Source organism: Ascidia mentula, chromosome 6 (genome assembly GCF_947561715.1).
Source record: "Ascidia mentula chromosome 6, kaAscMent1.1, whole genome shotgun sequence".
Lineage (NCBI taxonomy): Eukaryota > Metazoa > Chordata > Ascidiacea > Phlebobranchia > Ascidiidae > Ascidia > Ascidia mentula.
This window is the reverse complement of record NC_138571.1, coordinates 16,275,104-16,298,481: the sequence shown is the minus strand read 5'-3', so window position 1 is coordinate 16,298,481 and position 23,378 is coordinate 16,275,104. Positions and strand designations below refer to the sequence as shown.

Here is a 23,378-nt window from a genome sequence, read left to right as displayed (position 1 = left end):
GTCATTGAGACTCTGTGAAATATCTCTGAGACAATTAAGAGTTATACACAAGCCAAAACAAGGCCATGAGGAAATAATTTCTGTCACGATCAATCTTGCAACCTATTTTCGCAACTACTTATATTGTCAGTTAATTTCCATACATAGGCTTCACGGTCAAGCTTGCAACCTATTTTCGCAACTACTTATATTGTTAGTTAATTTCCATGCATAGGCTTCGTGTTGGTCGTAACTGCGTACTTGAAGTCCATTAAGTTATTGCAACTAATTGATTCTTCCTATTACGACCGGTTGCAAATGCTTCGTGGACAGGTACCTGATTTTTAATGCTAAAATTATATTAATCTACTTTTATCATCCATAACTTCTTCAGTTCGGGGTGCATTGAAGAAGGCCTTTTTTACAGCCAGTAGGTAACTGACAAAAACCCAAGAGATTTAATCCCAAACCAACTTCCATCATATAGTCCATAAGCATTTTATTTATAGAACAAAATAGCAAAGTAACAAAAGCTAACTGAATAATGAAGAAGCAGTACAGTAGTTAAAAAATTAAATGAAAAAAAAACATGATAATGAGACAAAATGTAGTTCTAACAAGATTTCAGCATTTTAAACAAATTTGGAACATTATGAAAACATAAAGCATTTGTGTATAAGTGAAACTACATAACTAAGATGGGTATTAATTGTTCATTTTAAGTGTAAGATTTTTAACATTTCTTACTACTGAATTGTTTCAAAGTTTGGAAATCTTGGCTTTAATTAATTAATACAGTATAAGCAAAGCAGAGCCAGTAATGCCAAAAGAAAAACCACTAATAAAAAGCCATCAATAACAACTATAGGCCAATTACTTCCATGTTTGTTCAAAAAATCATGTGGCACATCCATCTCATCTTGTTGTGGAGGATTGGGTAATGGTGCTTTCACAGTTGTTGTCAAGCTTTCTGGATACCTTTTCTTGGTGGTATGTTCAAGTCTAGTTGGCGGCAATGTGGTCATGTCAGCTACAGTTTCCTGATTTACCTCAACTATGCCTGGTGGTGGAGGCTCAGTTATTGCTATCATATTTGTAGAGAATGTAGTTGGTCGATCTATGGGCTCCCATTTATCAGCATCACTGTTAAAAGAAAGATGTATACCTTTTACTGCTACGTTCACACATTGTATAGTAAGGAAATTCTTGAATCAGCAAGACTAAAGTATCTGAGCAAAATCTGGGTAGTTAAAAGCTTACCATGGTTTTGATTAGTAAAAAAATATTTGTATCTGTCTTTGCTAACACAGAAGTTTGTAACATGTTGCTAGTAAGCTACCAGTCATGCTTATAATAGCTATACTAAGGTATTTGGGTCGCATAGTGTGTAAAGTTATAAGCCAAAAAACAAAGCATTTAACAAACAATTTCTGTAGTTTCAACATACATAATTTACCTGGTGTCACTTTCACAGTGTGAAATTTGATTCGGATTTGAGTGGCCTGTCGGGTAATCTTGACATATTCTTCCTGTTTTGTTGAAAAACTGAGCAGTGCTACACTTTCCACACCTTCCATTTATGATGTTTTCACCTTCCCCACAATTCTACACATATTCACAACAAAAAGTAAGCAATTACATTTTTGCATAGTGATGATAATATCTTGAACTTGTAAAAGACAAATTAGAAAAGCACTCTTTATCATTTGTTTCCAACTTAAGTTTCTTTATAGCCATACTAGTTTAAAAGAAAAGTTTCAGTTTGAAATACAAATTAAAAGCTGAAATGTGAAATATATCATAGGCTAACTACTTACCGCAGATAGTGGATGTGTGACATTTATTTGAACAACACAAGAAATCAACAACAAAACATGTAAATTAAAGTTACCAGCCGTCATTTTCCCATTTAGCAAAGCACGCATGGTAAGTTTTCATCACCCATTTTTTTTATTGGTGAAATAAAAGAGCCGGCCCGGGCGGGCCCAGGTATTGCATTGGTATTTCGCAATTTTGCACTGCTTTGATTTTAAAAACTATGATACGAATCCAAAACAAGCACGCAATTCAGAACAAACCAATCTACTTTCCAACATTTTACTTGAGCAACAGAAACAAACACAACAACAACACCTTCTTACACTTCCGTTTTGTTTTCGATGTGACGTCACAGCACAACTGTGGCTGCGTCAGAAATTGCGAAATTCGCCAAGTCCACTGATCTCTATGATAGACACTCAAACCACCTCACGGACGGGCGAAACGGGAGATCAGTGGCAAAGTCACGTTAAATTCCATAGAAACCTTACCGGTATTTTTAATGTGATATATTTTGGTGATTACAATACATAATGCTCATTGTTGAGGAGACACTTTTACACCGGGTCACAAAGTTTTTTCCAAACTTGATCCACATATAAGCCTATGTAACATAGAAATCTGTGCGAATATTAACGCTACGATTTCGTGTAGCATTTCAACTCAAATTTGTAAACAAAAACAACAGGTGGTGGCCCTGTTTACACCTAATCATTAAAATTCTCACAGATTTCTGTTTTACACAGACTTATACGTGGATCAAGTTTGGAAAAAACTTTGTGACCCGGTGTAGTAGTATTTTCCCATTGTTCATTAGTTCTTGAATAGAAACAGTATATTTAAAAGGATCAGATATCAAACAAAGATTTCTGACAAATTCTTTTTTGAACATGATGTTTTTTCATAGGTAACTAAACGAAAAAATTGCGCGTACTTAAAGGAACTAATTTTTCGAGAGCGTGTTATTTTTGCATTGATGTAGGCTACTTGATGATTGAGGAAATTGCTACCTAAACGACTTCCGTTACACACTCGCCGAAAAGCGCTGTAGATTTTATGTAAATCAAACTTATTTCATTTTTCCTGTGCAATATAGCAGACCAGCAAAATTACCATGCTTGTTTATTAACCGCTCCTATTATTGTACATTACAAGCGCCACATTGTATTACAACACAACTTACATATGCCGGTTGCTTTGATTTATTTCGTTTTACCTTGCAGCCCTTTTCCCAACAAAAAAACGGTTCTCTTAGTTTGTGCTGTAAAATTCCGAAAAAGGCTATATATAGACTTCATAAAACATAATACAAAATAACATGAATATGTGAGTGGTTTGCAATCAACCAATTCAAAACTTTTTAGAAAAAACTGGACTCTTTCTATCACGGAATCCACATACTCGATGCAAAAATTCACACCAACAAAATCTACAAGGACGATTTTTTGCCAATGTCTAAAATTTAGTGTTGGCGAACTTGATATTTGGCAAAAATCCAAACGACGCACAGTTTGAGAACCTCGGTATTATGAGATTGGACAATAAATTATTATTAGCGTGTTGTCCAATTATCGTCACGTTAAATGCGTGAACAAGCATTACAAAAACTCTTGCCAAACGTGCTGATACAACCAGGCTGTTGTTTTGTTAATTACATTAAACTTTTATTCGAAAAAAACTTGTTGTCTCTTTGCAGCGATGACAGAAAGATAAAAGAACCACAGGCGGTTTCGAGCCCGAAGGTACATATCCTGTATTTCAGATGGATCAACTTGAAAAATAATCATGCCTGGACATTGCGTGATATAATGATCAAGAACCATTTTCGTTACAGCTGGTGTATCAGCTGCAGTTAAAACCCGGTACAAAAAGTTACCTTTTGTTACAGCCTGCATATTTTTCTACAAGAAGAAATTTTTACCTGTTATAATTTTGTTAATTACAGTTTTTTTCCAAACAACATAATGTATTTTGATGGCAACAAATTACTATCCCCGTGTGAACAAAAACATTCCTAATATGACCCAGGACTTAAAATCTAATCCAAACTAGTTCTCACTGCTTGTACACATAAAATTTGCACTCATTTCACTCAAAAAGTATGTGAGTCAGCAAGGCGTAATTCCAGTAAACTAGTGCTTTTCAACCTTTTTAAATTCTATCCGCACTTTTCTGTGGCACGAAAATTTCATCCGCACAATGCGACCAAACCGCGCATGAAATGTTTGCGAACCCCAGGATGTACATAACTAATACCAACAGCCAGGCTTCATGATAAATTGCCCTTTCTTGGGCGTTTCGAAATTTAAACGATTGAAAACCTACCGACGATTAAAGGGGAAGGATTAGCGTTGCTTCTTGAAGCTAGTGTACGTAACTAAATATGAAAAATTCTTAGACTAAATAGCCTTTTATCGGACGATTGTCATCCGCACTCATCCACACCCATGTTGCCATCCGCACAACAAATTTTCTCATGCGCACCAGTGCGGATGGTCCCACAGGTTGAAAAGCACTACAGTAAACCACCAGACCAAGAGTTGCAGAAAATGCAACTTGTTTCGATGAACGAACAACTATCTTGTCCTTATTGCATTGAAACAATAGGTGGTCTTCGAAGTACTCGCTTTATTCTGACCCTGTATATTTATATAAATTGTATTAGAATATTTGTTTATAAATTATACATGCTGCGGCAATAAAAAGTAGCTACCTCTCGTTACAGCCTGCATTCTGCTATTTCGTAGGTTGTAATGAATTGTGTAAAGAAAGGGTCCCCAAACTTGTTTGCACTCAGAACCGATTTGACTAAAGTAATATTCTTGAGTCTGGCCTAAAAATATGGCAAATCACAGCATAAATAGCGAATGTAAATTACAGTCTTCAAAAGTTTTACCAGTGGGAACATATAAGTCTGTAACATACGTTACAGAAACCAGTGCTTGTATTGCGTAATGTTTTGCGTGCAGCTTTGCACATGTTTTGCATAATCCAATAATGTGACACAATTGATTTAGCTATCGAATGTTCTCGAGTAAAGTGATTCATTCAACATCCTGTTTACCACATAAAATTTTCTCCTATGCTTATGTCATATCACACCTATGTTCTTGTATTATATTACTTCAAGCGCCTCATGATATCACGTGACATTATTGACCAACCAGTGCGCAGTATGGAGAGGTTTTTTAAAAAGCCCAGTATGTACCTGAAAAGATTATTATATTATATTCTACTCGCTTTGATTCTATTGAAGAGTTGTAATGTGCCGTTTTAATGAAGCCGATGACATACAATCGTTATCCAGAGAATTATTGCAAGGTCTGATTACTTTGCAAGACTATAAGTAGAAAAAAACAATACAATTTACGAGACTTATCACGCGCTAGCGTCATTGAGACTCTGTGAAATATCTCTGAGACAATTAAGAGTTATTTACAATGCAAAACAAGGCCATGAGGAAATAATTTCTGTCACGATCAATCTTGCAACCTATTTTCGCAACTACTTATATTGTCAGTTAATTTCCATACATAGGCTTCACGGTCAAGCTTGCAACCTATTTTCGCAACTTCTTATATTGTTAGTTAATTTCCATGCATAGGCTTCGTGTTGGTCGTAACTGCGTACTTGAAGTCCATTAAGTTATTGCAACTAATTGATTCTTCCTATTACGACCGGTTGCAAATGCTTCGTGGACAGGTACCTGATTTTTAATGCTAAAATTATATTAATCTACTTTTATCATCCATAACTTCTTCAGTTCGGGGTGCATTGAAGAAGGCCTTTTTTACAGCCAGTAGGTAACTGACAAAAACCCAAGAGATTTAATCCCAAACCAACTTCCATCATATAGTCCATAAGCATTTTATTTATAGAACAAAATAGCAAAGTAACAAAAGCTAACTGAATAATGAAGAAGCAGTACAGTAGTTAAAAAATTAAATGAAAAAAAAACATGATAATGAGACAAAATGTTGTTCTAACAAGATTTCAGCATTTTAAACAAATTTGGAACATTATGAAAACATAAAGCATTTGTGTATAAGTGAAACTACATAATTAAGATAGGTATTAATTGTTCATTTTAAGTGTAAGATTTTTAACAGGAAGACTTGAATTGTATTGTTGCAATACTAACAAAAACATTTTAGGCTATGAAACAAATGCTATAAAATATAAACTGTTTTGAAGAGACAAACGCATAGCATTTCTTAGTACCGAATTGTTTGAGAGTTTGAAAATCTTGGCTTTAATTAATTAATACAGTATAAGCAAAGCAGAGCCAGTAATACCAAAAGAAGAACCACTAATAAAAAGCCATTAATAATAAATATAGGCCAATTACTTCCATGTTTGTTCAAAAAATCATGTGGCACATCGATCTTATCTTGTTGTGGAGGATTGGGTAATGGTGCTTTCATCAGAGTTGTTGTCAAACTTTCTGGATACCTTTTCTTGGTGGTATGTTCAGGACTAGTTGGCGGCAATGTGGTCATGTCATCTGCAGTTTCCTGATTTACCTCAACTATGCCTGGTGGTGGAGGCTCAGTTATTGCTATTATATTTGTGGAGAATGTAGTTGGTCGGTCTATGGGCTCCAATTTATCAGCATCACTGTAAAAAAAAAGATGTATACCTTTTACTTCTATGTTCACTTATTGTATTAATAATGAAATTCTTGAATCAGCATTTGACTAAAGTATCTGGGCAAAAACTTACCAGGGATTTGCACATTAAAAAAATATTTGTCACACTAACACAGAACTTTACAACATGTTGCAATAAATCTACCAGCCATGCTTATAATAACTATTAGGATAGAAGCTTACAACAAAGTGTGTATAGTTAGAAGCTCAAAAACAAGCATTTAAAAAACAGTTTTTGTAGTTTTAAATACCAATATATATAATTTACCTGGTGTCACTTTCACAATGTGAAATTTGATTTGGATTCGAGTAGCCTGTCGGACAATCTTGACATTTTCGTTCTGTTTTATTGAAAAACTGAGCAGTGCTACACTTTCCACACTTTCCATTTATTATGTGCTCGCCTTCCCCACAATTCTACACACATTCACAACAAAAAGTAAGCAATTACATTTTTGCATAGTGATGATAATATCTTGAACTTGTGAAAGACATATTGGTAAAATACTCTTGATCATTCATTATCAACTTAAGTTTCTTTATAGCCATAATAGTGTAAAGGAAAAGTTTTAGTTTAAAATACAAATTAAAAGCAGAAATGTTGAAAACTTACTTACCGCAGATAATGGATGTGTGACATTTATTTGAACAGCACATACAATTAACAACAAAACAAGTAAACTAACACCGGCCGCCATTCTCTATTACCAAACACGTGGTAAATTTCAATTACCTATATCTTCCAGTCAACTCTCTCCTCTGTTCCATCAGGTAAAACACCATATGGGCTGGACCGGGGTGTTGCAATAGTAGGCTGGGTGTTGCGACCGGGGTGTTGCAATAGTATGTCGCAATTTTCCATTTAGCAAAACACGTGGTAAGCTTCGCTACGATCCACAATAAACCAATCTTCTATCTAACATCCTTCTTTGACAGCAGAAACAAACACAAACATAACAACACCTTTTCACACTTCCGTTTCTCACGTGACGTCACAACTGTGACCCAAACTTCCGCTCTCGCGTTAGAAAATTTGGGTAGACACTTTAACCACCTCACGGACGGGCGAAACGGGATTTCCCCGGTTCTCGTGATATGTTAAACTAGCTTTTCACACATGTTTGTTGGAAATATCATTCTTTCTGAACTAAAATAGTTATCAAGGCATTGCATAGAGGTATTTTAAAAGCAAGCAAAACATATTCCATCAACGAAACGTTTGTTTCGTTCACCACATGCTTCGGCAATGCTACACACGTCCTAAAGTATCAAAATTCTTGGTCTTTAGGCAAATCTACCAAAAAACAAAATTCTCTTAGTGTGTAACAACGTTTTTGCATAAACAAACTAAATATTAGAGTTATAATATTGCAAAGTCTTCGTGAAAACTAATGTTGAGTAGCCACGCATGAAACGGGGAAGTCCCGTTTCGCCCGTCCGTGAGGTGAGAGTATTTTAGTTCAGAAAGTGTCTAACGAAAATTTGTCTCTAATTCGCTGTGTCACGTTCATAGAAATCTTACTTTTTATGAGGTAATTTATATTCCTAATTACAATAAATAATGCTCATTGTTGATCAAAAAAGTATATCCTGAATGGAAAAAGTATATCCAAAAGGGATTATGCATCAAATAAACATTTCTATCAAATTCCTCTTAAGCATGATGTTTTTGTTGATAGGCAACTAAACGAAAAAATTGCGCGTACTTATAGTAACTAATTATTTGAGAGCTTGTCATTTTTGTATTAATGTACTTAATGATTGAGGAAATTGTTATCCAAAAGACTTCCGTTACACACTCGCCGAAAAGCGTTGTAGATTTTATGTAAATCAAACTTATTTAATTTTTCCAATGCCTTTTCCAACAGACCAGCAAAATTAACATGCTTGTTGAATAACCGCTCCTAGTATTGTTGTACATCACAAGTGACGCCTTGTTTTGCAACACAACTGACATATGCCGGTTGCTTTGATTTATTTCGTTTTACTTTCTAGCCCCTTTCTCAACACAAAAAAACGGTTCCCTTAGTTTGCAACGGTTCCCAAAACTTTTTAGAAAAAACTGTATTCAAACTGGACTCTTTCCGGAATCCACATATATGTATACTCGATGCAAAAAAAATTATAGCACATCAACAAAATCTATTAGGTCGATTTTTTGCCAATGTTTAAAATTTAGTGTTGGCGAACTTGACACCTTGATATTTGGTAAAATCCAAACGACGCACAGTTTGAGAACGTCGGTATAATGAGATTGGACAATAAATTATTATTAGCGGGTTGTCCAATTATCGTCACGTAAAATGCGTGAAGGAGCATAACAAAAACTCTTGCCAAACGTGCTGATACAACCAAGCTGTTGTTTTGTTAATTACATTAAACTTTAATTCGAAAAAAACGTGTTGTCTCTTTGCAGCGATGACAGAAAGATAAAAGAACCACAGGCGGTTTCGAGGCCGCTGGTTGCCAACCTCCGACCTATATACGAACAAGTTTGAACAATTATGACGTCACAACCATGTCAATTAACTATTGCGTATATGCAAACCCATAGATAATAAACATTTGCGTAAAATGATTTTTGCAAAATCAAAACACCTCTTTGCAATAAACGCACGAAAACATAGCGTGAAATGGGAAGTTGCAGTCTGCAGAAATCGCAGTCAGCTGTGTAACCAAAACGTGCTCGTGAGGAATGATGCCAAAAAGTTATTCTGAGCAAAATGAACGATTAGTTCCAGATAAATCGCAGTTTGGGGTTTTGTCGTGATTGAAAAACGATCAAATTTTTCACGTTTTGGATCAAGAGTGTTGTTATCTTTCACGGACTCTGTGCGTAAAGCGCCAACGTGACCGCGAAAATGGACAAATATTCTTGCAAATTTGTCTAATTGCATCAAGTTGCACAAAATATATTAGACAAGTCCACGTCTTGTGATCCGTGACTTAAAACTATGGTTCGTCCCCGTATACTGCAATAAAGGTTTTGAAATCTGTGTTAAACCAAATTGCACTGTGGAAACTTTTATTTTGAAGAAGACAGTCTTAAGACCAGGCGCTGAAGAGTTTATTTCATATAAGTGTATTAATGGAGATCTTGCAATGCAACGCTGTAGTCGGGGTTTTCATCGATCCTGAACCAAAATTAATGAAGAGGAAAAATTAATACTATTTACTTTCAATGATCATGCGGAAGCATGGCATTACTTCTACTTTCAATGATGTTTAATTTTAGAGAATTTTGCAACAAATAATTGTCGGATAAATGGAAAAGGCCTGCTTTTAACATAGTTTTAGCTGCTTTTAACATAGTCTAAAACTATGTCAAAAGCAGGCCTTTTAGCTAAAAAATTTTCAAAAGGAAAGACGCCAGTTTGCGAAAACAGCCTGAAAGTACCTAAAAAATGTATTGTTGTAGTTTGTTACACAACATAAACGGAACGAAACAGCAGTGCACAGTAACATAGGTTGCAATAGAATGCCCTTGACGGCACAGAGGAACACTTATATATGAGGTGGTCACGTGACACCACCACGTTGTGCAATCATTCAGGCGAAACACACTACATCCCCCTTTCCTCAAAATGCGAATTCGGAATCGGAATTACCGGAATTACAAGTCCAGACGAACGGGTGGTTTTACCAACCGACCGGAACGCGTACGTAGTTCACATTGTTCTGGAATCGGCCGTATGTGTCGACGGTTACGTCGCAATGACCGGTTTGGGGTATCGACGATGTAAGAGCGTGGAAGTGAAGTTTGAGAACGTACAATGCCTTCCTCTCCACCGATCCAAGCGTACGTTTCCGGGGTAAGTTCAGGTAGAGACCGTACCCGATGTCGCTTGTCGTAATTTTGCTTTTGATTTTTCTTGATTTCGAGATCTTTAGCTCTGAAACTCGATAAATAAGACCAGTTAGGGACAAGAGACGACGTCCAACACGGAATTGTCGTCTTCAACCGTCTTCCCATCAACAACTCCGCTGGGCTGTATCCGGAAGCCAACTTTGTTGCACGGTAAGAAAGTAACGCCAAATAAGGGTCTTCGGCTTTGCTCAGAAGACTTTTTACCGTCTTTACAGCCCTTTCCGCTTCTCCATTGCTTTGTGGATACAGTGGGCTGCTAGTCTGGTGAATGAAGCCATATTCGTTGGCGAAACACTGAAAAAGATAGGAATTGTATTGTGGGCCGTTATCCGACATCACTATGTCTGGAATCCCATGACGGGAAAAAATAGACTTCAAGTGACTGATAATGTCCGATGAGCTCGTACCATGAGCGAGTAGGGACATCTCAATGAACCTCGAGAAGTAATCTACGACCAATAGATACATTTCACCTTGGAAATACAGCAAATCTGTTCCTACTCGTTCCCATGGTCTACTGGGCAGAAGAGAAGGAATCATTGGTTCTGCTGGCATATTTCTATTCCGCTGACACTTAATGCAGCTGGAAACAAATTGATTAATGTCGTTGGCAATACCTGGCCACCAGACAGAATCTTGGGCTCTTCGTCTACACTTTTGCATCCCCTGATGTCCAACATGGATACTGCGCAAAATTTCATTTCGCAGAACTTCAGGAATAATAAGTCTGAGCCTTTGAGAAGCAATCCGTCAACAACAGTTATATCGTGGCGCACTTGGAAATATGGCTGCAGCGAATCGATATACACTCGTTTAGGCCAACCGCCTTTAGTAAGTTGAATAACTTTTTGACTTAATACGTCACACTTCGTCGCGTCACGGATTTGCTGTAACCGTGTTTGAGATGCGGGAATGTTAGCAATTACCGCAACAACGTTTTCTTCTATCTCATGTTGCAAAGTAATTTCAATTGCAGAGAGCGAGTTTAGAGAAGGCGATCTAGAGAGTGCATCAGCAGCATGCAAAGATTTACCAGGTACATGAACTATATCAAAGTGATACCACAACAAACGCATTCTTAACCTTTGCAATCGAGGGGACAACTCATCAATATTCTTTTTTCCTAAGATGCTATGAAGGGGCTTATGATCAGTCTCCATAATAAACTTTAGCCCAATCAAATATTCACGAAACTTTTCACACGACCAAGCTACTGCCAAAGCTTCTTTCTCAATTTGAGCGTACCTCTGTTCTGTTTTCGTTAGTGCTCGTGATGCGTAGGCTACTGGACGAAAGTTACCGTTTCTTCGCTGTAATAAAACAGCCCCGAGTCCATACGATGATGAATCAGCAGAAACTACAGTTTCAGCCTGAGGATCATAATGTTGAAGAATGTCAGCGCTCGTGAGAAGATCTTTGATTGCCTTAAAAGATTCTTCATGTGGACGAAGCCACTGCCATGGTTCATCCTTCTGTAACAGTCCACACAACGGTTTAGATATGTCTGCCAAACGGGGAACAAATTTTGCGAGTTGATAAACCCAAAAACCTGCGCAATCCCGTTATATCGTTAGGAGGTTTCATGGACACTACTGCTTCTATTTTTGAAGGATCTGGATAAATACCATTTTCATCAATGATATGACCTAAGAAACCGATTCGTTTCGCAGAAAAGACACACTTATCTGCATTTAACGTTACTCCAGCCTGCTGTATAGGCGCGACAAGACTTCCATCAAACGCTCGTCGTGATGTGTCTGAGTGTCTCCAAACACGAGAATGTCGTCCATGTGGCACAAAACTCCTTGAAGTGAGTCCAATATTTGTGACATTTGTCTTTGGAAATGTTCTGGAGCAGATGTTATACCGAAAGGTAATCTATTAAAACAGAACCTCCCCACTGGTGTTATGAAAGTGGTGAGCAATCGAGATTTTTTTGAGAGTACAATTTGCCAAAATCCCGAATTAGCATCCAATTTAGAAAAATATTTAGAACCGGACAGGCGAGCAAGTGTTGCATCAACAGTAGGCAGCATCAGTCGTTCGCGACAAACATGTTTATTTAAGTGAGTATAGTCCACACATATTCTAACGGTTTTGTTTTTCTTTGGGACCACAACCATGCCGGCGCACCAATCAGTTGGTTTAAGTACACGAGAAATAACTCCAATTTCTTCCATTCTTTTTAGTTCGGTTATAACTTTATCATGTAAAGGAAGTGGCACTCTGCGAGGTGAAGTGAGACAAAATGGTTTTGTTGAATGTATGAGTTTTATATCATAAGTGGGTGTCAATTGTCCAAGTCCCGAAAAAATCTTGGGGTATAAATCGGTAAACTTACTTTCAGATTTTACTGCACAAAGAGACTTGAGAATATTCAGAGACTCTATAGCCGGCCAACCAAGTAGTGATTGCCGTAATCCTTTGACAACATAAATATCTTGTACCGACGAAATACCTTCATGTTCTAATTTGGCTGAGAATTTTCCTTTTAGCGAAAGTCGAACACCCTGAGGACCCCGCAACACTTCACTGCAAGGTAACAATTCCGGGGCATCCAAGAAGTTATGTAGTTGAACAGAAATAGCAGTTACATCCGCACCTGTGTCTATACGGAAGTTGATTGTTTTGCCATTAACAAAAACAGAAATGTTATTTTTCTGTCTACCTGACATAGCGGTACAAATATACACCCGTCCCAAGTACAAAGGCAACTTATTTTCTTCTATGAAATGAAGTGATTTGCTTTTCCATACCGACTGGAAATGACCGCGCTTGTTGCACGTGTGACATGTAGCATTGCGCGCTCGGCAGAGTTGCCTTGGATGAGCCTTCGCATTTCCACACCACTGGCATCTTCCCTCGGGCTTCATTCCAGTGCTTGATTGGCGCTTGCGTTGAACGCGCTCAACGTCGGCATTGGAATGAGATGTGCGACGCATTTCCACCTGCTGCTTTTTCACAATCTCAGTGTTTCTGGCCATATTCACTGCTTTATTCAAAGTTAGATTAGGATCTAGTTGCAATTGCTCAGACAAACTTTTATCAAGCAACCCAACCACAATACGATCTCTTATCATTTCTTCTTTTAGTTCGCCATAATTGCAGCTTTCGACTAGTGAAAATAGTGAAGTTATAAATTCATCAATAGTTTCTCCAGGTCTTTGCGCACGTGAATTAAACTGACATCGTTCATAAATTACATTCTTACGAACATCAAAGTATTCATCAAACTTTCTTTTTACAATGTCGTACGTTTTAACTTCGTCAGCAGATAAACCGAAAGAGTTTAGAATATCATCGGCCTTATCGCCGAGAAGGTATATTAGTGTATCAGTTTGCTTTTTCTTTGATTCGTCAGACAATTTAGACGCTGATCTGTAGCGATCAAACCTGCGAATCCATGTCCTCCAGCTTTCCGGCTTGTTAAAATCAAAGCATTCCGGCGGCGATATCTGGAAAGCCATACTCTTCTATCACTTAGGTAGTGGACAAGGCAAATATCTTGAGGTCCAGCTTCTGACACCATGTATTGTTGTAGTTTTTTACACAACATAAACGGAACGAAACAGCAGTGTACAGTAACATAGGTTGCAATAGAATGCCCTTGACGGCACAGAGGAACACTTATATATATATATGAGGTGGTCACGTGACACCACCACGTTGTGCAATCATTCAAGCGAAACACACTACAAAGTCAAGTCTGGTGTCAGTGTTTTCGACACTGCTCAGCCAATTCAAACTCGAGTGCTTTGGGTATAGATGCTTTCGTAATACTATAGGCTCTGGTACGATCAGTTCTTTTGTTGTGTATTGTTAATGATTCAGCCTGTATGCGTATTGAAAACAAGCTTTGCTAGCCGTTGTTGTGTATCTTCTCTCTTGACAGTACTTGTGTTGTGATTACGCTAGCAATCGTAAACAGATTTGCTGAACACCGGATGCCTACGAAGCGACGCGCGTGCTATGACGTGACAATGCAAAACTTCGAAATCGCGATGATTGCATTTTGTGCGGCGTGACAAGCCCTGCAATCGCTTCCAAAGTGAGTGTACGCAAGCATATGGTGAAATGGCAGTATCAGGGGCCTGCAGTCTACTTCCAGTTAATGAAGGTGTCGGGCGAAACAGCACAACTTAACAGGACGATTAATTCTGATAAGCTGGACCGCGTGTAAGTCCAAAGCATTCTATGCCGCGGGCCATGTGTCCGAGCAAAAAATATTATTGAAGCAATTGGAGGTGGTTTATTATTGTCAACACAGTCTATAGTGTATCATGCTAGGGTAAGGCGTGTAATGTATTTGAACAGCTTGACACAAAGCAACTTGGTAAAAGGACTTTATTAGATAGTGGATTATGTCCAAGCCAGGATAGCTTGGTTACACTTGAAAAAGGGCGCCCTGGTACAAAGTCAATGAATTTGGGATTAATTAAAAAAAGTAGCTTCTGTTCGTATTACGCAGCTGACGGGTTTCAGACAACATCCTCTCGCAAGAATTGTCGCCAAAAACTACTGTAAACAGTCGCTGAACAAACCGTTTACTTGCAGAACTTGTAGTGACTGAACTGAACTGTTAACCTTACTGCGAGAAATGTCTGATAACGCAAACAACGAAGAACTGAAGGATCTACCAGGGCCCTGGGGTTACCCGGTGGTCGGTTCCCTGCTCAGTTTAGTAAATTTCAAGGAAAAAACCTTCATGAAATGGGCCGAAGAAGACTACGGGCCTGTTTACGAGGTCAAAATGGGTTCCACAAAAGCCGTGGTGATACAAGGGTAAGTAAATGCGTGCGTTTTGCCCAATTATGCAAATATTAGGCTGTGGCCTAGTGACGTCAATCGTGGAGAAATAAATGTAAATGTTCTGTTATTGGACAAAATGTTTGCTCATTCAAACCTTGATTTTGGAACGAAGGTACGAGGCATTCCAAGAAGCATTTGTGGAGAAAGCCGATGCTTACTCTGGGCGCCTGGAGGCTAAGATCCTGACGGCGGGAAGAGACAACAAAGGTTTGTTCTTCAAACAATACGACGAGCTGTGGACGAAATGGAGAGCGTACACGCGCGACTCGTTTAAAGACATCTGGCAAAGTAAGTACAGGAAAAAGCTTTGCAATATACCTTTTCGTTTTTTTCTAGACCCGCATATTCGCAAAGGTGTTTGGCTGGTAGATATGTAGCATTTTCTACTTCCGAGATCAGAGGTGTTTAAACTTAAAATATGGATGTGCCAAATGCATGTAGCAAAGATTAAATTATATTTTGATGTTTTGCTTCTCGCCATTTCACGTATAATTTCCACTTGACTGAATACTTCAAGTCAAGATTTACTTTCGTTGACGCCCAAGCCATGAAACCAAAAAAGCTGTCGTCATGCCTTCCATTTGGCTAACATTCATGCGTTTCGCGGCTGAAGGCTGTAAACATGTGTTTTTGTATGGAGTTCGTTTTTCATAAAACTTGGCCAGAATGCATTGCAGTTTAAACCGGCAACAACGTTTGACTTTTGCGGCTCTAATTCAATTATTTAAATAAAGCATGATTTCGCAGCTATTGAAAACGGCATTGTGGAAGAGTCGGGTCACTTTCAGGATACGTTGTCCAAGTTGGAAGGTGAAAACGACATTCTTCAGCTCGTCAACATGACAATGGCAAACGGAGTGATGCAGGTATCAAAGTTTACATAAAGAGTAAACGTTTAACTTAGTATAAATACGATTTATTCGCATAGTAACTTAAAACACACCCACAGCAAAGCCTGTTATGTAGGCCAAGTGTTTATCACGTAACTTTGACATAATTAATAGCCCGGAAATGCGTGCATGCCATAGCGCGACAGTCTCAAGTAAACAGATCACACGACCAAGTACTTTCTGCCATTATTTCTGTTGACAGCAAGAAGCCATCGTCGTGCGGTTTGCCATTGCATTCTCGGGAATATATCCTTTACGACAACACAAATTATCTCAAATAAGACAGCTTTATTATGCGAACATACTGGATCATAGCGTTAATGTTTAGAAGTGTAACAAGGTCTCCAAAAAACAATTCTGCAAAAAAAGACTGTAGTAGTTACGGAATCAAAGACTATAGTTGTGTATACACCATATTTTGCAGCCAAATGTTTTTACGTTGACGCAATTGCCTGGCGGTATTACGACATCATCAAGGCCAGAAACGGGTAAACATTAACGTTACAGTCACCAGGAAACAGCTCAGTAGTCACACGAACGTGTACTTTTTGTTGTTACGTCTGCCACGGTGGTAATTTACCTCATCATCATGCTATTACAACAAATGTGCAATAAGCCATTACAACCAGTGACAATACGCCTATTTTGTCATTTACTTTAGTGATGCATTATGCTACCGGCGCAATTATAATCGTTATGGCCGACTTATTCACGCCCTATAACTTTCCCCAGACATGTTTCTCTCGGCGTTATGAGCCCACAGATCCCATACTGACGGATCTAGTCAAGATGTGTTACGCAGACATACGAGACCCCAAGTTCACGGTCCTGTTTCTCGTTCCGTGGATGGGAATCATCCCTTCCTTCAGCAGGTTAGGAAACATCTGGTTTTCATCAATGTTAATGTACAAAGGGAAAATTCGTAAAGACCACAGAAATCAGCCTGTGTTCTGCTCAGTGTTTTACCTTGGGATTTTATTAGAATAAGAACAGAAACTGACGATGTCATATACGCGAAAATGTATGATTTTATCGCATGTGTGAAACTGCAGTGATTAAAACATTATGATTTCTGTGTTGCAGCTTCATTTCAACGGCTGACGCAAACCGGAAGAAGATAATCAAAGTCCTGTTGAAAATGGCAGAGGAACGGATGAGCGAAAACAAGGACAGTTTAGATTTCGTTTCGAGCTTTTTCAAAGGTAAAAACACGAAAGTTTGCGACGGGGGACGAAAGTTAAGATCGTTTTTTGGTTCATTTTCGTATTTTTGGGAATATAATTTTGGTAGAATAGGGATTTGAAAATTGGATGGCCGCTTGATGGATTATTAAAAGAGTCCTAATGTCGTGCTTGGTTAAAACTTTCATACACATAACACAGATTGAACTATTTCAGTTACACCTGATATATGTGCAATGCCTTTGTTTTTCTGACAAAACTCATATAAAATCACTTGGTTTGGTTGCCTTTTATTTTTTTGGGGAAAAACGAGGACTTTAGTGAGGTACTATTTACACACTGATTCGAGATTTATTTTCGTTGCAATCGTGTTTTAAAGTACAACTTTTTTGTGTTTTAAGCATTTCCAAACGCCACCCAGCAGGAGCGGGAGTACCTCGCCGTATTGATGGAGGACTTCGTCTTTGCCGGAACGACCACGACTGGTTCGGCCTACATGTGGATCATACTCTTCATGATGAAGAATCCAGAAACCTTGAAACGGATGCAACAGGAGATGGATTCTGTGCTCGGAGGTAATTATTCATCCCAGTCATTATTGTGGCGTATGATCTAATGCGTTAAAGTGAAAACGGAAATCGCTAGTTTGTAAACCATGACGAAATAATAACGATGATTTAATTAATCTGTTTTCAAGTGGTTTCATTAACGCCATGCTAGGTTTGTTTGAAATGCACTGCAATGAATAGGTTCCATTTTCGTGCAAATTGTTCAGTTTGAATAGCAGCGCAACATCGGTGAATAAAAGTGTACGTTTAATTGTGCCAGAAGAACAGATTAATTGAAATGCAATATGCCTGGAAGCAATAGCAACACAATATGAGTTGCCAACGCACCGATAGCTAGATTTATTTGTGTGTTAGGTTGTGACAACCCGGTGAGAGAAGCGATTACTTGCAAAAAAAGCGAGCTGAACTACACGATGGCGGTTCTCGAAGAATCCTACAGAATGCGTTGTATCGCCCCCACTAGTCTCTTCCATTACGTCACAAAGGACACGAGTGTCAAGGGCTTCAAGGTGCCCAGGGGTCACGCCGTGGTTCCCAATATCTGGAGCGTGCATTACGACAAGGAGTTTTGGGCGCCGGACCCCGAAGTCTTCAGACCGGAAAGACATCTCGATCAATCAGGATGCTTCAAGAAATCGGGTCACGTGATACCGTTTAGCATTGGGTGGCGCTCGTGCGTCGGGCAGCGGATTGCAGAGACCGAGGTTCTTGCACACACCGTTGGTTTGTTCCATAAGTTTGACGTCACAATCGCCCCCAGCGACGCCAATGTCGACATTGCCGGCAAGTCTAGCGCCATCTTGAGTCCCCTTGATTTCAAACTTAAGTTCGCGCCAAGAAAGTAACCAATCGTCTTTCGCTTCCACACGTGGTTTGGGTTTTACAACATATCGTTCTTTTAAGTCATGCCTTGGCTTTAAATAGTACGTACGTTGATATTTAAACATTTGCTGCGAATAATATCGGCACTAGTAAGAAGTAAGCGGGTTGGGGTTGTTCCGCAATAACGTTACTCAAATTAGCTCAAACTTGCCGCAAAGCATTCATGATCATTTAAATTTGTGCATGTATTGGCCTTTATTTGTGTACGTATGCAATTTAAACACCCTTTGTTACGTAGTTTCATGGGCACCTGAACTTATAACCTCTACGGTTTTATCGGTGCCGATGCCGTTTTATTTCTTGTGTTTTTTGTTCATCCACGTTGTAGCTTTTTGCGCAAAGCACGCATGATTCGATTCGAATCCGTTCTATCCTTTGTATGCGTTGTTTTTATCGCTGACATCGTATCAAGCATATATTAAAGTTACTACTCCAGAAATGGTCACCTGCAGTTGCTGCAAACCCTCAAACACGCCCCCTAGTTCGAGCGCTTCAGATTAAGGACATATTGGCGGTCTCAAACCACTTGTGTATCCACTGAACTCGAGCACGGAACTGGAACTAGAGGCAGCTGTAAACGATCGCAAAACGTCAGCAGCAAATATCCACTGACTTTGTGAAGTCAGAAAATATTGAGAGCTGTTGACAGGAGTACACACTGTTTCGACCTTAAGGTTTCATACAGCTGTTGACTGTGGCCCTGGGCTAACTTTTGGGCTAGCAGGCACACAGGTTTAATTCATGATTTTTCGGTGTCAAAACGTGTAAACTTAATGATATTTCGGTGTCTCATCGTAACGATTTATATTGTGTTATAGTGCAGTGACCTGTATCTCCCTACATTGTATTGTAGCTTCCATTTTATTGCCCAAGACATCGCGCAGTTACGCAAATAAAAGCAATGGCTAATAATGTTGTTGTGCGAAATTGAACCAAAACCGAGGCGAGTACGTTGTTGTAAATGGGCACACAGCCTGTAATCTGTTCCCAAGAGGTGAATAGAAAATATTTGCAACCGTTCACCGGGTAAAGATGGATCGATTTGTTTTCGCGTTCTCAGCTCAAAGTTATTTCCACTGCCTTCTTGGAATGATAAGTGAGCATCCTTGACCTTTTTACACACTGCTGATTTTCGGGGAACTCACCGACCGCCACAGAAATAAAACAAAGGATGGCAAAGGCTTACGCATCAGAAGGAAGGATGCCACTAAAATCATGAGGGTTAGCGGATTTCGGGTACAAATGAGCCAAGTTAAAGTGCTGACAGCGTGGCTTTAATTTTGAGATTTTCATTTCCTGAAACGCCCTAAAGTGTAGAAAGTTTAAACCCGTGTCAATGAGCTGTGTAAAAAATAACAGGTAGCGTATTAGCAATGGTAAAGGCGCCGCAGTACAGCAGGGCAATAGTTGTTTGTGCCTGTGGTTCTCAATTATCTTTTATTTTTGTGAACCAGTATAGTTTTACAACAACCTTTAACGCCCGGTAATTTTACAAAAGCTAATCTCAAATGTGATCAAAAGGAAGCATATAAAGAAGAAATGTGCTTAGGCAAAAGTGTGCCCTTCGCAATAGAAGAAATCCATGTAACGCGGAAAGAATATATATTGAGGGACCGACAAAAAATTAACTACGACTGGTAGTCAAGATCCATTGGTACATACAGTAATGCCCACTAAGAAGTGACCAATTCTGAAGTTTGTGCAATAACACATGATTGTGGGGGTAAAATGTCACGAAAACGATGCTGTGCATGAAAAAGAAGCGTTCAGTAGGATTGTCAGTGCAATTGCTGCTGTGCTTTGTACACTAAAGCTATAGGAAGGCGAAAGCCATAGGCTGCGGACTGCGGTTTGCGACGTAAGTCAAACTGTGTGAACGGAATTAAGTTGATTTAGCGGTCAAAACTGTTCAACTGTGCTGTGTCCAAAAGTCTCGCTGAGAAAAGACCTATGGGTAATATAAGTCAAGCACAACCCTATTTGCCAGTCGCGTGGCAGAATTTACAACATCTTTCAATCATTGGCAAACCTTGTCTGACGCATTTTGGATCCTCGTTTATCGTAAGACCGCGCAAAATGCTCGACGCAGAGCGGTGTCTGGTAATTGTCGTCTATCCACTTTACAGACCTAAAGTAAACGCAGCGTGGTCGTTTGGAACGAAGAGTTTGCACTTTACTTGTTTTCGGGCGTTTAACGTCAGTTCTCTACGCAGGAGACTGGAGTCAATCAGGCTTGGAAAGCGTGCTGGGGTTGATTCTAGGAAATGCAGGGGTCGATCAGATAACAGAATGCGGGGCCTGTATTTCACCTAAAAATACCTTAATTCGATTTGACCTTTTATTGATAAATTGCTCCCCTCCCCCTAATGGTGCGGAGCGAGATTTGGTTAAATCGGATGAATGTGCTTTGGACCGGAAAGCCATGGTTTTCATTTGATAAGAAAGTGGGCGCCTTTTGTCAGATGTAGCTTTTATGCGTGTGAGAGTGAGTGCCTCTAATGGCGTTTCTTTTTATACTTAATCAGTAGAATAATGCGTCGGTGCTATACGTTACATTACGTTGCACCTCCGAGAAAGCATGTTATTACATGTGATGTATTTTGGCGACAGAACTTGCCCGCTATATTTACAGCTGGATGTGTCGAACAAACACACTGTGGCAACTTTGACTTATTTTTTCCATTTTCTCTGGATTGACTGAGGACTTGCAAAGTGCAGACGAAAAGTTGCGGTTGGGCGGTGGGCAACCACGCTAAATAAACGTCTTGGGTCTTGTCGACCGAAGTTGGAAATTACATGTTAGCCTTCTGGCACTTAAGTTACGAAAGTGTTTATTGCAACCGACGTTTCGTCCACCAACCGGCAAGACTTCCTCAGGGTTATGAGGAGTTGCGACATAACCCGTTGTGACATAAAACCCTGAGGAAGTCTCGACGGATGGTGGACGAAAGGTTGGTTGCAATAAACACTTTCGGAACTTAAGCGCCAGAAGAACATTTCCTATTGGCAGCAAGAATAGCATTATACATGTTAGCTGTTGAAAACATCGTGCGAAAAAACTACAAAGTTGCCAGTTTGGTGCCAGTGTCAGTTTTATTATCTGTTTCTTTGACACGTAACGTCAGAATAATGAAAAATATCGTTCAGCAAGAACTTGGGAGAAAATAGTGCACTAAAAGGCCATTTTTCCAAAACGAAAATTTCATCTTTGTCCTAAGGCTATCAACTGTTTATTCGCAATACACCGCGACAGTTCAAAAAAGGTTGGCGCTGACGTGATTTTTTTTATTCATTTCACGACTCGCTTGATCAGGTGTTGTGTCTGTGCCTGGGAGGATTACCAGAATTTTTTACGATGTGGCCACTATACCTATGGCAACGCTGCTTTTACAAGAAATGCTGCATTTGTGCGTTTGGGGAAAACTGTTTAGGTACCACGTGATAATTATTGTATGTTTAATTATTGTATATTGTATAATTACTGCTCTAACATAGGTGACTGACACATAGTGCCAGAATATCGTCATACCCTGCAAGCCTGTAGTATCAATTGTGACGAGACTGGAGCAGAATGTTTGTATTATTGGTCGTTCTGTATTATTGGTCACTGTGCCCACGTTTAGGTGAAGTGGAAGTCGGGTATGAAATGTCAGATGCAGTCTACCTTTGTTATTCGGCCGCATGAAAGCGTTAATTTGCTTTGTTTGTATCCACAGTGCGCAGCAAAGTGTAGCGGACTGTTTTGAATTGTAATTTATATCAAACCTGATGTGGTTTTAGTTGCAAACATTTACAGACAATCGAGGAGGTCTAAACTACGAGCAAAAATGCGCGTGGTTGCTTTAGGTTTGTCAGGTTTGTCAAAAATACGTCAGGGTTACGATCGTATGCAAGTATTAGTTTTGTTAAAAGTATGGAAACTGGATATCTTATTCTTTGCCGTACACGCAATATTAAACCCTGAAATCACGTCAGGGGAGGATCCAGGACGGATGAGTGGGGCTATAGACCCTCTGTAACATGTCATAGCACTAAAAACGACCGCAGAAGCAGCAGAAGACAAAACGATTTTATTAGAAAATATTTTCTTTCTTTACAACAGAGCGTGCTTTTTTCAGGCGCATGGCTCACCCCCTTGTCCAGCATCGCCAAAAGCCGCCATTAATTTGTCATGAAGAGTTTTGGTTGTAATCGCTCACCCCTGGAGAAAATGTTCGGTTCCGCCCTTGTGTGTTTAGGGTTAAAATGTTACGTCTAATTAAGGGTTAAAATGTGGCGCCAAATTATGTCTGTTAAAGGGTAAGTGTTTGCCTACGCCCGTGCCTTAACCCAGCCTTTAAAACCAAAGTAATAGAGGCAGCTGACAAACAATTCCAACAAGGCATAAACTTGTTTTGCACTTGTCACATTTGACCAGCTGCGCTCTGCATGATAGGTGGTCGGTTTAATATCAACACAACACACAATGGCGCTTCGGTGCTTAAGAACCTCTTGTCTTCAGTTGTTTTGAATTTGACGCTTTGATTTCGAGTGTTATGGTCAACTACATTCAGACGGTTTGGTTCGCTTTGATCGAGTACCGTATGATTTAGCATCACGTAGATCAGAAACTGTCTGCATGGTTTGAATTGATTTTGTTTTCCGACATAATAATAACAACAAAGAATTTAATCGCAATTTTAGGATGCCGATAGTGCCCAATTCATAATTTGACAAACGTGACGGTGGCTAGT

At 39.2% G+C, this 23,378-nt stretch overlaps 3 protein-coding genes across 4 annotated transcripts; 1 reads left to right on the top strand and 2 right to left on the bottom strand.

Annotated features, from left to right (window-relative positions):
• Window positions 1-470: 470 nt before the first annotated feature.
• Window positions 471-2,139, bottom strand: LOC145906499 (uncharacterized). Its single transcript, XM_082993928.1, has 3 exons — window positions 1,797-2,139; window positions 1,436-1,584; window positions 471-1,122 (listed from the first exon to the last, which is right to left on the bottom strand). The coding sequence occupies exons 1-3, from the start codon at window positions 1,902-1,904 to the stop codon at window positions 765-767; spliced, it is 615 nt and encodes a 204-aa protein (XP_082850054.1). The 5' UTR covers window positions 1,905-2,139; the 3' UTR covers window positions 471-764.
• A 3,511-nt stretch (window positions 2,140-5,650) lies between these two features.
• LOC145906559 (uncharacterized) lies at window positions 5,651-7,451 on the bottom strand. 2 transcript variants are annotated; one of them, XR_014402827.1, is made up of 3 exons: window positions 7,180-7,451; window positions 6,715-6,863; window positions 5,651-6,414 (listed from the first exon to the last, which is right to left on the bottom strand). XR_014402827.1 is itself a non-coding variant. In XM_082993992.1 (3 exons), exons 1-3 carry the CDS (start codon window positions 7,142-7,144, stop codon window positions 6,054-6,056), a joined length of 591 nt encoding a protein of 196 aa, XP_082850118.1. In that variant the 5' UTR covers window positions 7,145-7,451; the 3' UTR covers window positions 5,651-6,053. The 2 variants fall into 2 exon arrangements, 1 of the variants encoding a protein (XP_082850118.1); XM_082993992.1 differs by having other exon boundaries at window positions 7,064-7,451.
• A 7,421-nt stretch (window positions 7,452-14,872) lies between these two features.
• On the top strand, window positions 14,873-19,533 carry LOC145906086 (cytochrome P450 2C30-like). Its single transcript, XM_082993469.1, has 7 exons — window positions 14,873-15,096; window positions 15,236-15,411; window positions 15,871-15,989; window positions 16,746-16,885; window positions 17,097-17,215; window positions 17,596-17,769; window positions 18,118-19,533. Exons 1-7 carry the CDS (start codon window positions 14,912-14,914, stop codon window positions 18,606-18,608), a joined length of 1,404 nt encoding a protein of 467 aa, XP_082849595.1. The 5' UTR covers window positions 14,873-14,911; the 3' UTR covers window positions 18,609-19,533.
• Window positions 19,534-23,378: the final 3,845 nt, after the last annotated feature.